Source organism: Microchirus variegatus (assembly GCF_963457635.1).
Source record: "Microchirus variegatus genome assembly, chromosome: 5".
NCBI lineage: Eukaryota > Metazoa > Chordata > Actinopteri > Pleuronectiformes > Soleidae > Microchirus > Microchirus variegatus.
Genome location: NC_139806.1, coordinates 14124602 through 14141393, shown reverse-complemented (window position 1 = coordinate 14141393; position 16792 = coordinate 14124602). Strand labels below are relative to the sequence as shown.

At 42.3% G+C, this 16792-nt stretch overlaps 1 protein-coding gene across 1 annotated transcript; it reads right to left on the bottom strand.

Moving 5' to 3' along the window:
• Positions 1-582: 582 nt before the first annotated feature.
• On the bottom strand, positions 583-15389 carry LOC310926806 (semaphorin-6B-like; the record flags this gene model as incomplete). Its single annotated transcript, XM_083888999.1, has 16 exons — positions 583-1565; positions 2850-2911; positions 4561-4638; positions 5209-5349; positions 6910-7086; positions 7227-7376; positions 7661-7792; positions 7881-8098; positions 8181-8269; positions 10009-10128; positions 10332-10422; positions 11344-11442; positions 12856-12918; positions 13040-13100; positions 14517-14628; positions 15269-15389. 16 exons carry the CDS (start codon positions 15387-15389, stop codon positions 583-585), a joined length of 2697 nt encoding a protein of 898 aa, XP_083745125.1.
• Between the last annotated feature and the right edge of the window lie 1403 nt (positions 15390-16792).

Below are 16792 nucleotides of genomic sequence, written 5' to 3'. Positions count from 1 at the left end.
GACGTTCAAGCACCTACTTGGCGTCAAAACAACAGGTTCTATCGTGGGGGAGCAGATGGACGGCAGACTCGTCAGTGTCATCCAAGAAAAAAAACAACAACAACTGACTCTTGTGGCGGGACCCGACTGCTTCTGCAACCTCACTTAATCTGCACACAGGAGACAGCTGCTTAAGTGCCATGTCCATCTTTGTCCACATCCTGTCTGCCCCCATTTCTACTTTCCTTTGACTTCTCTCTCACTCTCTCTCTCTCTCTCTCCATCCCCTCTCTTCCCTCTTCCTGCTTCTGCTGCTGAGTAGCAGGAGAGCGAGGCAACTCTGCAATGCAGACACAGCAACAACCTCAGTCCATCGGACCAATTAGTGTGAGCTAGGATATGAGTGGCAGACCCAGCAGCCAGTCATATGGAGAGACTCATTATGGGGTGGAATGCGGGGGGTGGGAGGGTTTGTCTGAGTGAGGATATTAGAGGGGGCTGAATTACAATGCCAGACAGATGAAAGGGAGGGGCGAGAGATCTGTGTAAATAAAACAGAGTGCTTTTGGACGTGGAAAGTTGTCCCCTTCATTTCCTCAACAGTCACTGGCCTGTCTGAGTCCTGTCACCGCAGTTCTTCTTACTCATCAGGTGGCTGAGATCCACCAGCTCGCCCAGCTCCCCTCGCTCCAGAGCTCCTCTGATCAGAGCTCTGCTCAGCGCGGGGGTGTGCTGCTGAGACATAAACGCCTGGCCGCTGGTGGCGGGCATGGAAGGCGGGGCCAGAGAGACGGGGACCATGCCGTGGCTACTGAGGATGTATCCTTCCTGGGCCGGCCAGCGAAGAGGCAGCGGGTCAGTGTACTCCATAGGGGCACTGGGTGCTGAGACCACCCTCCGACGCTCAGGTGAGTCCTGGGGGGTCATGGGGTAAATGTATTCTCCTGCAGACTTCCTGAGCGGGGCCTTGGGCGTCCCTCTCCCTCCTTTTTCTTGTTTGCTCAGGCAGACGTAGTGCTGGCGCGGCGTGTCGTTCCCTCGGCCCTCGCCACCGTGTCTTCCGACTACCCCCTGCTGAAACAGTCTGGTGGTCAGGTAGACAGAGGGGGGCATGCGGCAGGGTGAACCCAGCCCCACGGAGCCTCCGCCCAGATACGTCTGACTGGTGTCCCACCCTCCAGAGTTGGAGTCAGACAGTCGCAGGCCTCTGCGCTTCTGCTGAGGCGTGTGTTCCGGTGTGGGCAGGAAACCGGGGTCAAGCTCTCCTGACTTCACCCAGCCGTTGGGCATGACAAAGAGGGTTTCCCCACTCTGAGTGCAGGGGCGGTCTCCGCCTCCCTGCCGCGTCACGCTCATCACCGAGCCTCCCATCCCACCGCTGCTAAGCAGGCCTCTTTCACGCCGCTGGATGGAGGACTGCGAGGTGTTGCTGTGGCGACGGTTGGCGGGCTTATGGGCCATGATCCAACACACGGCGAGGCCCGAGAGCGCCGCCCCGATGGTAAATGCAGACACTGCAGATGCCACGAGCAGGTTGAGAGAAACCAGGCTCTCTGGTTCAATCAACAAACTCTGCTGCAGAATTCCTGAAGATTAAGAGACACAATTATGAAGATGACATTCAGTAGAATACCACAATGGACTTTCCGTCTCACTCTGCAGGACAACAGTTTAAACTGTTATTATTATTACAAAGAGTGTTACAGTCCTGCTTCTACTTAATACGTTTCCCATCTAAAGGTTAGAATGTATCATGATAGATCGATAAATACAATAACGCTCATAATTGGTGATCATCGTGTTTATACGGTCACTTTCTGTGGTGAATGTGTTTAACTCCAGTCTGGCCTTGGGGCTCCACAGGCTCCACATTAAGAGAGAGGCCTGCACTTGTCATCAGCACAACTCAGACCACAGCAGCTGATGCTCCCCTTTTCACTATTTCCATCCTGCAAGCCTGGTCACAGAGTCTCTCCTCGCAGCATACCATTACCTCAGTGTTTCCACCCAGCTCTAATCACTGCCATCTGCAGACACAGCAGCACATGCCTCTCCTCTGGCTCGGCCTCTATACTGTGCTCCCAAATCTTGGGGGTCTGCAGCCTGGCATCACTGACATCACCTCTTGTTGTTAAAAAACTTGTCAGTCATGTCAGTCAAAATGAGGACATTTTGGAAATTCAGATCCAAATAGGTTTTACGACAGAGTTGGAATAAAACAAAGCTGATAAAAAAACATTCCTGCTGGAAAGGAAATTACATTTCTTTTTTGTTTCCACTGACTTTGTGAGTTTCAAAATAGAGGTTCAGAGAGTTTCTCTGTCGCTGTGCTGTTGCTGCTGCAGTGACATCTGAGCCTCTCAGCACAAAATGACATCACTTTTTTTTCCTCCTAAGCTATTTCCATCTTGCTTCCCAGTTACCCATGGCCATTTCCTCTCTCAGATGTTCAGCTTTGACAGAATAAAACCTCGCCTGCAAGAGGGATGCTGCGTTTCTAATCGCGCAGTTTGCATCGTCTACATGCAGCTACACCTTTTTTCCACTCTCTCTAATCAAACCATCTCACACTGGAAGTATGTGGACCTGCAGGAATTGAGTCTGAAAGCAAAATTCCAGCTCTACTCCCACCTGAAACAGATTCGACAAAGACACACACTAAAAAACACACTACACAATGCTAAAACACAGTTTGATTACAAATTACGATTACAAATATCGTCCCCTACAGGGGTAAGAAGTTGATGTTTAAAGAACAAAATGTTCAGTGACAACTAAACTGGTGTAATAAAGGACCGGGCCACTAGGCGGAGCCTTTTTCTCAGTCCACTAAGCACAGCCCGTGTCCATGTCATAGTGCTGCAACCTACCGTCACAGTCTCCTAAATGGGAGGTGGCGTTTCCATATTCCACGTCTTGTTGAAAAGGCAGCCTGCAGCCACAGAGACATCACAGGTTAACACATCAGACGCTTCAATATTTACAATTTTTATCATCACACTGATACACAAACACACATATTATTATTACTATAGTTTGCCCTGATTCACAAAATAAGACTTCATTGGAATAACCATTCACTCCAATACAAACCGATTAGTTTGTTAGATCATTTTGCATATACATATATATACACATATGCATATGTATATATATATATATACATATATATACACACACGTATACTTGTTGACAGTAATAAATTACATTGATATGACACTTATTGATGTGTCATCCAGGGGAATGGGAAACACTATTGATCCCATGATTGATTTCCTACTTGAGCTTGATTGTTGGTCAGAGGTCAGCTGTACAGGTGTGATATGGACTCTCCACACACAATGAGCTTGATATATATACACACATATACATATATATACATACATACATACATATATACATATACACACATATGTATATATATATATATATATATATATATACACAAACATACATATATAAAAGAAAAATAGTTTTCTATCTATACAACACATTTACACAACTACTCTACGACTACTAAAATACAAACCTTAAAAAAAAGGGGTACATTTGAAGCAGGTAAAGGCTACAGAACCAGAAGCACATTCATGTCCACTGGTGTACCATCGCAGTGGTTTAAATATATTCCAATAATTACATTTTTTTACAAGTATCTGCAGACGGCTCCGTTTGTGGGCCACATTGTATTTCAAATTAGGCTTTGCAGTCGTATCACTGTTAATATGTTGTTTTCTGAAGGACCATTAGGTCCTGGGACCTGTAGCCGTGCCATTGTCTTCTCACTGTCAATGACTGCCACCATATTTGGCGTGTAGTAAACAGCGATCCTATATCCTTATGTCGTGCTTTGTGTGTCCATTGCATATGGAGCCGCTGTGGCAAAACGATGCAAGGAAAGTTTTAGACATTTGTCTCACAGTAAAAGTATTTATCTCTTATTGCTCTAAAAGTATTACCACACTACCAATCATGTGCAATTTGCAATGACTAATGGAGAAGTCAATGGGCAGTAATGGAGATTGTACAGTGCAATGAAGATTGGCTCTGTACTGTGTTTTATCTCTGTTTGTGGCTGCACTTAATAAAGATGCCCCTATTACTGTGTGTTTTTATGTGTTAATTATGTTACATCAACCTACCTGGGGATGACAGAAATTATGGAAATTAGCCATTGGCACATTTACATGAGAATGTTAATTAATGTGCTCTTGTCTCTATTTTTTTTAAATAAACAAACTTTATGGATGACACATTACTGCCACGGTTCAGCATCTTGTCCAAACCGTCTGAGCCATAGCTGCATAACAACGAACAGACACCTCATCATCACGGAATCATTTTAGGATAAGACTGAAGTTTGAAGACTTACAGGTTCATGCTTTTAATCTTCTTATTTGAATAGTTTGACTCTTTTGACAAACGTCTGCAAAGAAAACGTATTGTACAGTGAGGCTGCAGCAACACTCTCTCTCTCTCTCTCTCTCTCTCTCTCCAGGACTTGCAGTTTCTTGGCAGAAGGCAGACCTGCAGAGGCATATAACTCTTCACAGGGAAGTGTGTGTGTTTGTGAGTTGCCGTCACCTTGTGCCTGGTCTCAAGAAGGAGCAGGTGCTGCCTCTGGTCCAGCCACAGTAAGGATCCCTGGAGGCCAGGCAGCTCCTGCACACACACACACACACAAACAACCATCTATCAAACAAGAGGTTAGGTATATCACTAAATGGACAACAATTTATATAGAGAAAAATTAGCATCTGGTATTCTTTGTCATACCCAGCCATCTCACTCAGGCTGCACGGAGCATTTCCTGTATCTAAAGTGAGATATATGACAGCACATAATCATGTGTACAGAGCAGTGCTGCACTGTGCAGCTCCTCCTCCATATGTGCAGTAATAAGCAAATGCCTTTTTGGTATTTATAATAAATCCCAATCTTTTTGCCTCTTGTGTCAAGTTTAATACTATTTCTCCCAGAATAAATACTAAAATATACCATCTAGCTGCAATTTGACAAACAAATATATTCACTCCCACTGACATAAACTAACACCGAGCGGCACGTTTCATCATTACACCTCAGTGACAGGCTGTGAAAAAGCAGAGACAAAACAAAAATTGACCACAGGCTTGGCTCGTGGCCACCGCTTGATTTAAAGTGACTTAATTATCAGCTCCAGACGCGCTGAGTGAATGAAAAATACTCTGCAGGACAAAATGTGCCGCTCACTTCATGCAGCGGGAGTGCAGGTGGCAGCGAGAAGTGGGCACTCGGACCAGACAGGAGGGGAAAGCCAGCAGCAGAGTGTGGCTGGACTGGTCCAACAGCAGTGATAAGAGCTGACGGGCCTGAGGAGAGTCTTCACCACACCTGGAGACAATGAGACAAAGCAGAATGGGGATGGGAGAAAAGAAGGGAGGAAGAGCCAGCGAAGGGAGGTCACTGTGCTGCTTATATACATGTACCTGCTGCTGGGTCAAAGGCCTCATTTGTTGGCCCTTCACAACACACACCCACTAACCCACAAACTACAGTTACTAACATCCCTAATGTCGGATCTGATCAGTCCTGCTTCGCAGAGCCAGCACTGTGTCTTGGAAGAATGTCTGTCACTTTGAAGATAATCATCATATTAACTTTAATGATACGTAATATTAGGTGCAATGGTAAACGTGTGTCTTAAATTGCTCATTGGAGAACTTTGGCTCACTTCCTTCCTAAGTGAATGTCTTTTTCCCCGAGGTCACTTTGTATTTCAGCTTTTTATTTCATTGCATACACTACTCAACAACCATTCATTCATTCATCTTCTACCTCTTAATCCGTCACTGGTGCCAATCCCAGCTGACATAGGGCAAAAGCGGGGTTAAACCTGGACAGTTCGCCAGCCCATCGCAGGGCCACACAGACAAACAACCATTCACTATCACACTCACACCTACGGTCAATTTAGATTGACCAATTGGCCTAATCCCCAAATCTGCATGTTTTTGGACTGTGGGAGAATCTGGAGAAAACCCACGCACCCACAGGGAGAACATGCAAACTCCATGCAGAAAGGACCTTGTTCTGCCCAGGTCGTGAACGCAGATCTTCTTCAGCTTAAAAGTGTGACACTGGCTGACCGACATGTTGCATACGTCACAAACGCAATACTTTCTGTACCCATTAAAAAGTAAAAGCACACTTGAATTACTATTCCCATTCACTTTCACTTTTATTGTGAAATATTTGCAGGACCAGCGAATGCACTGCTTCATAATGAGAGTAAAAAGAGTCCTGGCACTTTATTGAGAATAGAGGAGGTGTCTAGAGTGTTTTAAAAGTATAATTTATTATCATTATTAAATTATGTATGGTAATTTTCAAAGTCATACCCTATGTAAAACACAGCAGCAGCTCAGCACAGCTGGGTGAGCAACAGACGCACTTGAGATGTGAGGTGAGAAGCTACAGCAGAGACGTCATTAAAAGTGTTTTATATAGATTTATATAGATAGAAGAGTGCTGAGAATATGCGCATCAAAATATGTCACATAAGTCTTCTGCAGTTTAATTGCATAGTTGTTGCATATTTTATCTTTACATTATCTGTGTGAAAACAGACAAAAGGACGTTGACCCCCAGTAAAAGCCATTTAGAAGCATACTGGATCAATCAAAAAATCAGCACACCTAATGTTTCCAAACATCTGGAAATAAACATCCTTAAAATGGGAGCTTGGAGGCTTGTACTCTAGATATTTTCTAACACCTTTTACATTTGTGGTCAAAAATGAAAGACAGTTCTGCAGGTAAGACCACTGCAGCGCTCCAGTTACCAACTAGATGCAGGCAACACGAGACCTGATCTACCTGAAGCAATAATATACCAAAATATATAATTCATAGTTCTGAGATCAAGGGCAAAGATCTCTTGGCTCCGACTCACTTCTCTGGGTTGAATCCCTCCACCTCCTCCAGGAACACACTGCTGTGGGAGACTGAGTCTTCAGCGGGAACCATTAGGAACTTGAGGATGGTTCCTCTGGTTGAGCCCAAGAACAAGACTGTGCGGTTTTTATGAGGACCAGCTTCTGTGTCCACCACCATGGATGTCAGCTGGTATCTAGACATAAAGATCAACACAGTAGGTCAAGACATTTTCTTTTATTACCTGTACAGGCTTAGAAATGTAGCTTCCTATATTCATGCAATAAAAAAAAGGTCTGTATGCATGCTATTAAAGAGCTGAGTCATTCTGTGTACCGCCCCATAGTCTTGACCACCCAGGGTCTATGTCCCAGCAGAGGAACGGTCTCATCCATCAGTGGGTGGGTCTTCACAAAGTTCAGCACCTCGTCTGGCAGCGTGGTGGAGGAGCTAAATCTAGATCCCTGCACTGCACATCCCCCCGGTCTGCAGATGGAGAGAGGGAGGAAAACAAAACAGAAAACAGCAAGAGCTGAAAAAAAGAGACAAGATATGAAAGCAAGAGACAGGAGTCCAGAGAGAGCAAGAAGGAAAAAAAAAGCTGGAGGCTGTATTAGAATATTTGCTGAATACCAGTGAAGTTACAGTGTAACTGACAGCTGGGGGTTTATGGCAGGGCAGTGAGTAGACTATACTGTATGTGAGGCAGATGGTCAGGGGCAGCAGCAATGCAGCATTGTGCTCAAGTTCTGCTCTTTGCATCACAATACCTCGGTTTAGGAACCGCTTCGTCAGGCACAGGTGTCCAAATGGACTCGGGGGATTTCTGCTCTTTAAACCGGCCCTCAAAGACATGAGCGAGCTGCTGCATGTCAAACACACACACCGCAGAGCCAGGGATGCTGCCGACGACAAAGGAAAAGGAGACGGCGATGAGAAAACGAATCGAGTTTATATTCTTATTTTTTTGTGTCATGCGAGAGTCTGAACCTGTTTGGTGGCGTGGAGAAGAGGCCGAGGATGACGTCGCGTCCGTGCATGTGGATGATGTTGCTCGTGGCGTGTAAGAGGTTGAAGTAGAAGTGAGAGTCTCCCGGGATGGAGCAGTTGAGCCGGGCCTTCAGAAACGTGGTCCACTGTTTCTCAAGGACACGCTGAGAGCCGCCCAGGTCGGCCTTACACACACGAGCCACACGGGACACCATCACCTGAAATGAAGCAAGAACGATATAGTCGAATAGGATGGAGGGGGGGGATAGTGGATAGTAGAGAAATAAAGGAAAGGAGTACCTTCTCTAAATGGTGAAACTCCATTGCCATCTCTCTGAAGAAGAAATAAATGTGAGGCCCCCACTCCATGGCACTGACAAAGTACGGCTCTGATAAAAGAGTGTGAGGAAAGGACTTTTAGACAAAAACATTGCGAAACAGCGGCGACGCAGCGCCTGAGGCCAAACTTAATGCTCCACAGTACCTGACATGGCGTTGTAATAACAATCACATCAACATGGACCACTGCTGTCCACCAGTCTCGCTCATTAAACATTCATGTCCTGTTTAATTTATCACCATGGGCAAGAGGATACACATTATTTATCATTTATTCATCCTGCACTGTTACAGCTCCGGGGCTTTTACTCGATGGAAACTGTTGAAGCAAAGGCTTGTTTAAACTGTGAGTTTGTGGAGTCCGACTAACCTCAATACATCACTCTCTCTCTCCCTCTCTCTCTCTTTGACATTGCTCCAATTATAATACATCTATTAAAAATGTTCTCCAGGTCTAATCATGTCTGCTTTCACTGAATATATTGTGTTATTTAATCCCGTCCAAAAATCATTCACACTCAATTGCGAGCAGTGGAAAAGTGATGGCAACAGCAGGTTTAGTGTTTGACATTTAGATGTTTTTTTTTGGCAGAAACTGAATATACTCACCCTAAGCATGTTTGTATAAGTGTAGAATCACTTTAAAGATCCCATATTATACCCTATTTCTCCAAGTTAACCTAGTTCCCTGGTGTCCTAATGAACATGTCTGTGACATGCTTTGGTCAAAATACCATAAGGATGAAGCACCACAGCAGTTCAATCACCCTGCCAAAACAGCCCTGTTCAGAACGCTCTGTTTAGTAGTATCTCTTTAAAAAAAAAAAAAAAAAAAAGCAAACAGGACAGGAAATGACATCAGCCACAGAGGCTACTGGGAGCTAACAGCAGTTAGCATTTGGAAAAGTGATCATTTGCAGGCTCTAGCAGGCACATTGCTGTCATATATAACATGTATCCACTGGACAGATAAATCCTCTGAGGCTGGAAGTTTGTGTAGAACTCTGCGCTGCACTGTGGAGCCAAGAATAGAACTTTTCGCGGACTTCCGATTTTCGGATACCGTTGCCCTCGCCAACACTCTTGCGTATTTTACGTCCCAGTGTGACATGAGTAAGTCATCTTTTTTCACACTTTGCCGACTGATCGGACCTCCAGAGTCCCAAGTATTAAAATGATTAAAAAGTAGATTTTGCATAATATGGGACATTTAAAATAAAAAAGGTTTGGTTTTGCCTTAGATTAAGACTAATCTGTACTTGATGTATCTGTACATACCTTGCTTGTGCTGCTGAAAAAAAGGGGTAACACTTTAGATTAGGGAACACATATTGACCATTAACTAGATGCTTACTAATATGTAAGTAGCATACTAGCCCTTTATTAGTAAATTTTAAGCATGCATTACCATCTTATGGAGGAAAACTCATAATTCATGTTGTAATAGAGGTAGAATAAGGTTATGTAGAATAAGGTGTTAATGATTACCAGAGGTGGAAAAAGTACTAAAATATTGTACTCAAGTAAAAGTACCAATACTTTGATGAAATATTACTCAAGTAGAAGTAAAAGTAGTCATCTGAAAATGTACTCAAGTAGAAGTAAAAAGTAGTTCATTTGAGATGTACTTTAAGTAAGAGTTACTTAGTTACTTTGCGTGGGGTGAAAGGGTAATAGAAATATGACAAGGGGTCAGAAATCCAAAACTATGTGCGTTCTCTAATCCAAAGCGTTATCAAAAAAGGTGATTAACACCATTCTCATTGCCAGCGTCTGTTTCTAAAAGTACCTCTGAACCATTTGGAGTCGTGTTTGACCGTGCGGAGGGCAGGGCTGTCGCTGAGGCTCCGATAGATCACCGCATCTATGGCGAGGAAGTCTGTCACGGTGCCGGTGAAGAGACTCCCATCTGCACGCACAAGAAGGAGAAAGGAGACAAAAGCGATGAGGAGATTGCGCAAGGTCAGGAAGATTAAACCCACACAAGCAAATATATAAATCACCCACGAAAGCAAACACAATCACACAACATTTCAGTGTCTGAAACCAGAGTGTTTGAGTGTGCTGTCTGCGTGAAGCATTCAGCGTTGAATCAGAAAATCAAGACACTACCTGAAAATAATGCCACATTGGCATGTCGTGGATCATATGGGCACCGCGCCATCCCACTGACAGGCTCACCCACCATTTCAAGGGTGTCTCTCTGCAACAGGGAAATAATACACTCTTAAAGTACTGTGCAAAAGTCTTGGAATGATGTGACTGAAAGTTGGTCTTATATACACTACCGTTCAAAAGTTTGGGGTCACTTAGACATGTCCTTATTTTTGAAGGAAAAGCACTTTTTTCAATGAATATAACATTAAATGAATCAGAAATACACTCTATACATTGTTAATGTGGTAAACGACTATTCTAGCTGCAAACGTCTGGTTTTTAATGGAATATGTACATAGGTGTATAGAGGCCCATTTCCAGTGTTCTAATGGTACATTGTGTTTGCTAATCGTGTTAGAAGACTATTGGATGATTAGAAAACCCTTGTGCAAGGATTTTGCTGGTTCTTTGACGAAAGGGCAAAATTATTATTTGGAATAAAAAACATTATTTCTAATCTTGTCAATGTCTTTGATTATATTTTCTATTCATTTTGCAACTCTTTTGATGAATAAAAGTGTGACTTTTAAGGGAAAACACACAAAAAAAAAAACTTTTGAAGAGTAGTGTATTAGCACGTTGTCACTGAGTTTAACTCATACAACATATGTGTGCAATGCTCCAGCATATCTTAAATAAACCTGGTGTAATGGACTTTTTTTCAAAGTAAATATTATATAAACACAGCAACATTAATTTGGGTTCCACCCCAGTTTTAAGAGCGCCAGGGTCGTACTATTGTTCAATTGTAAGTGTAGGCCACACTAATCACTTTAACCTGTAAAAGCTGTTTTTATTTTCTGACAGTAATGGTTATTTTAAAACTTCATACATGGACGTGTTCCAATAACAACACATCTAAAGGCGACCAAAAAAAAAAAACTTTATGCACACTAGCGTATAAATAGATAAACAAGATGGCAGGTGCACAGAGAACAAGCAGCTGATCGTCGGGGTAGATACTCACAGTGTAATTGGCACACAGTGGGTTGAAGGCGTTTGTTCCACATACAAACAGGCCACCGTGCTGGCTGAGCAGGACCTTGATGAAATTACGGCATTCTTCCTGTAGGGCAAATAAAAACAACAAAAAACACACAAAAGCAAACTATTAAAAAAAAAAAATAGTCACACATCCTTCTCAAAAAGATGCTCAGAGGCAACAACACACTCAAGCAGAGAAAACAACAGGGACTTTATAGCGGTCTATAAAGTGGAGGCTGCTGATTGAGATGAAGTTTAAAGCTCAGACCACTGAGTCTGAATCGTGATGACACGGCCTTTTGTTGCTTCGTTAACAGCACCGTCGACTGGATGCGGTGAGCGTTAACATAATATAGCACGACACCTGTGTTTGCACTGCAGCTCCACATTCACTATATGCTTCTTTAGACAGCGCAGAAGTTAGCATAGAACCGCATGCCATTTTATTGCCTGCTAAAACAGTATACACTAACAAATTTAACCAATATCGCTTCTACTTGGCATTGATTTTGCAGCTCCAGAACCACCGAGGCTATAAACACTCTTCACACACTCGTCTATTTCAGCAGAAACTGAACCGTTTTGTCTTTTTAATGTATTTTATTCCTGACGGAACAGTTTTTTTTTTCTTTTCTTCTGTTGTTTTGCTTTACCGAGTTAAAATGTCCACTGTACTGTGAAAATACATTTTTGTGCAGAACCGGTTTAATAACTCCACTAAATGATTCACAACAGCGTAAACAGTCATTTACCAGCAGGTAGTAGCTTTTGTTTCTTTTATTCCCCCTTCCACTCACTCATTCATGCCGTCCCGTCTATCACCTCCGTCTCTCTCTTGTCTATTTGCGGAATCACACTGATTCCTTTCCTTGTTGCTTTTCCTCTTTAATCTGTTGTTATTTGTAGCAGTGCATCCTCTCCGTTCTTGCCCACTACTGCCTTGTTTACATCTTATCCTCTTCATGAATTTATTCCCCAATTTTCCTCCACCTACACACACCCCATTCTTACCTTTTTCTCAACTGATTTCAATTATTGTGTCCTGCCTGAGGCTGCGTCACTCTCTGCTGCGTTTGCTCTATAATGTTTCCTGGTGCCGCTTTTCTATTTTTTCTTCCACCAGCTTTTTGCCCATAGTGGATTTTGCCGTTGGCACTGCTGCATTTATACAATAAAGCTTATATTTTAGGTTACTCACTGTCACCCTGGCTGTGGTCTCATCCAATTGTTTTCTTTTTTAAGGTTTGATCACATCCACCTCATATCTCAGAACAATACCAACCACCAGTTTAAATACAGAAATTGTCATTTTGCCCACAGGCTATGAATGACATGCATATGCGATGACAACTAGAACATTGCAGGTGTGCAAATAAATGTCTTTTTCACTTTTATTCTGAACAACAATTCTCTAAGCTAGAATGATTGAGTGATGTGTTGACTCTGTGTATATAGAGCGTGCAGGTGTACGCGTAAATGTGTGTGAATACTTTACCTCATGTTTGCCCTTCATGCGGCACACTCTAATGTCGTTCTTATTGGATTCCCAGGTTCGTTTCTGCCAAAGGAACAAGACAGCCGTATTGCATACGCCATGTGTGCACATGCATCATTATCATATGTGAGTGTGTATGTGTGTGTGTGCGTGCTGGGAGACTTAGAGTGAAAACAAGCCTTACTTTGCTGTAGAACATCTCATCACCTGCCATGTTATCCAGCTCCACTCTGTACAAGTCATCTCTGTAAAGCACAAAAGCACACACCGAATTGTTCACAATGTGATACTGATACTGATTAACATGCACTTCATAATATTAACCCGTAGTGATCACACGGCATGGAACTGTGCCGCAGGTGCAGGTTTTGCATGTGTTGTTGGAGTCAAAGTTATGATTGGTTTCATATTGCATATATATACACAAATATATGTATATATATGTATACATATATATCCATATATGTATATATATATATATATATATATATATATATATATATATATATACACATATACGTATATATAAACAAACCAGGTGTAGCATTGATTGTGCAAAAGTCACAAAATACACTGTTTTTATTTTTGTTTTATAAAAATGAGCCAAGTAAACTTTGACGTATCAGATTGCTTAGGTTGGGCTGAAAAATGATATAAGGCACTATATATCGCACATTCTTACAGCCTCTGTATACAGGTTTTAATGTTGTAATGAAAGAAACAGCCTCAAAGCTCTGAGACAATTCAAATATTGCATTAAATGTCAAGAAAAATATGGTCTTAAGTGTTGTTGTTTGTGTTTTCTGTCATTGATTCCAGGATAAAACTGATTCATGAGTTTTATTATTTTTTATTTATGTTAAAAATAAATAAGTTTTAGTAAAGACATTGTATCACATTATTAAATCGAACATTAAATTACATATATAAAAGCTTGTTTTGTGTTTTAATTACAGTTGTCCATGTTACTATTTACTTGATTTTAGATTCATTTCTCCATTTTTGATAATACTAGGTTTATTTTGTATCATAAGCGGTAACTATTGTGATTTATACACCATTCCGTATCAAAACAGGCACTTTTACTTTGAAATTCAGTGAACTATCATCATCATGATGATATCATCATGATGGAATATTGTGTTGTGCATTTTTTGTTTTATAAGAAATCGTTTTATAAACAGCTTTTTTTCCTCCCATTTCTCCCTCTTGACCGACCCCCTCATGACCAGACTAGATGCTCATTGGCCCCCCCTGGTCATTTGAGTTTCAGGGCACCCCATGGCCTTGTGGAAAGGAAACTTGGCTTGTAACTGGAGGGTTTCCTTTCTTGCTCACATTCCAACAGGTCAAGACATGTGCCTCTGAGCAAGGTGCCCCATCGCTCCTCATTGATTGGGTTAATTTTTTTTTTCCCTGTGAAGCCATAAACTGCTATTTACCTGCCACTACAAGGCTATTCTTATTCTCCATGTATCATATATAGGTGTAATGTTACTTTAACAGCATTCACTTGACATTCAGCAATCGAGATTGAAAACAAGTGAGAATATCCTCTGCAAGGTGACAGCAGATGGAAGCAGTGGCATCAAAGGAAAGCAAAAGGATATTAATGTGAACATGTTGGTAACACACAGTTGGAGGCGGTTGCCGTTGGTTACCTGGCTCCTATGTAGAGTGTGCGGTTGACTTGCAGGACTGTCTGGATGTGCAGCTCCTGTCTCTGTGCCGAACGATGGGCTCTGCCTAGAAACACTGGATATCTCCTCACCACTGACATGAACACACAAACACAGATAATGAAGAGCTTATGAAAACGTGCTCAAGGAGAGTGTGACAGCTATGGATAGAGAAAACACTTCACTTTAGGAATACCTTCAGTCATTCTTGCTGCTTTTGTTTCATAAAAATAAAGATAATGGGGCAGGGAAGAATGAGGCAGCAATTAGACTGAAACACTTTCACACAATCCTTTATTTTCCCAACACATCAATGAGAGAGTCGAGCGGAGGTGAGTGGAGACAGAGGCGGGGCCAAACTATAAGAAACTTTTACACAGGACAACAGGCTCCACAGGGAGTCCTCATCAACAGGAGACAGATTGGGGAAAACGTCTCATTGTCCTTGACTGCGGGGAAGGGAGAGAGAGAGCGTGGCAATCCATCTCCACCTGTTTCCTCCCCTTCTCTCCTCGTCTCCTCCACCTCTCACTTGTCTTCTGAATCATCCACATCCCACTTGTTCATCCTCCGACACCTGCCAACCCCTCTGTCGCTCTCGTATTTAACACACATGCACCACAACAATGCGCTGCACCTTGACCCACACAGTTTTCAGCCATTCATCGATGCTGCTGCACACACACACACTCACACACACACAGGTATGCACAGTGGGGAGGACACATACATACCCTCTGTGGGGACATAGCTGAGAGGACTGGGCTCCTCTGGGAATGAGCCATCAGCCAGTTGAAGTAGCAGGAGAAGAAATGTGAGGGGAGGGGCCATGGTTGCCATGGCAGCACCACACATGCACTGTTAACAAAGAGAGATGAGAGAGAAAAAATAAATAAATGCACTGTTTTGCACTGTGTAAGTGTGTGTACATGCACAACAGGGGTGCATTATTAGTACTAGCAAAAAATTCAACAGGTTCCTGTGCATGTGTGTGTGTGTGTGTGTGTGTGTGTATGTGAGATCAGGGTCAGCAGTGCTGGCTCCAGCAGAGTTAATGTGCTTCTATTGTCAGAAATGTCCTTCCATTGTCAAACACTTTGAATTGACGGGGCTTCTTGCAGTCGTATAACATAACGAGACTCAAAATATTCACTGCGTTACAAAGCCCCCTTTGTGTGCTAATGTGCCTTTCACTAATTGTGTTTCCATACAGACATATGGCGGCTATATTGCTGGTAATTAGCCACAAAAGAGGAAGAAGCTGGTCTCTATTGATCAGAGAGAGGAGAGCACATATAGGAAAAGGAGAGATTTAGGTAATGGAGCTGCACATTGTCGGTCTAAAAGGTCAAAAGTCAAGAACGCCCTAAATCACAAGCAAGGGTGAAAAAAAGGAAGAAAATAGGTTTTTGTCTCTCAAAAGTTAGGCAATCCAGTGTCAGATACAGACATGCAATTCTTTAGATGAGTTTCGATGAGTTTGAGTTCTGGGATCTGTCTGAGGCCTTGGTGTTAAATGTTTGGCTTTTGGAATAGTAATTAGTTGATGTCTGTAATTGCAGTGCAAAAGCTCAGAGCATCCTTCTGAAAAAATAAAATAGTCACCTTCAGTGTTACAAGTGATAAAATAAACTGCCTGGGACAAAGCAATCCAAATGAATGAACCATGCTCCAGTGTGTTGAGAAGTGAAGGTAAATAGTATCCACATGCTTACAATGACAGCACTAACATGGTGATGTATATTATGTAGGGCTGCAATATTCAAATCAAAACAAATGCAATTATTATTCAATGAAGATAACACATTATAATGAATTCAACAGCCAAGCCTTTTCACATGAGAACATTTTGTCTTATCAATCTTAATTATGGTGATTTTGTGTGTGGAAAAAGACAGTTAAGACGCTGAAATTACACATCACAGTCTCAATATTTGTCACAAATAAAAGCAATATGATTTTTTTTAACCATATCGTGCAGCTCTAATAGTTAGGTATCATATTTACCCCACCACAGTTCATTTATTGTGTTAGAACACAATTTAGCACCATTTTGAATTAGACTTTCTAATTTATATAATAATTGACCAAAATCCATGCAGCCACACTATAGGCCTGTCTATTTAAAAGGGTCATAAAAAAAAAGGTTGTTATGCATTGGCATCTCTTGCCCATGTAAAACAAAAACAGCGAAATAACACTCCCCCACAGAAGTTGCTGCGCGACAGAAATTGTGCGTCCACCACACACATATTAAT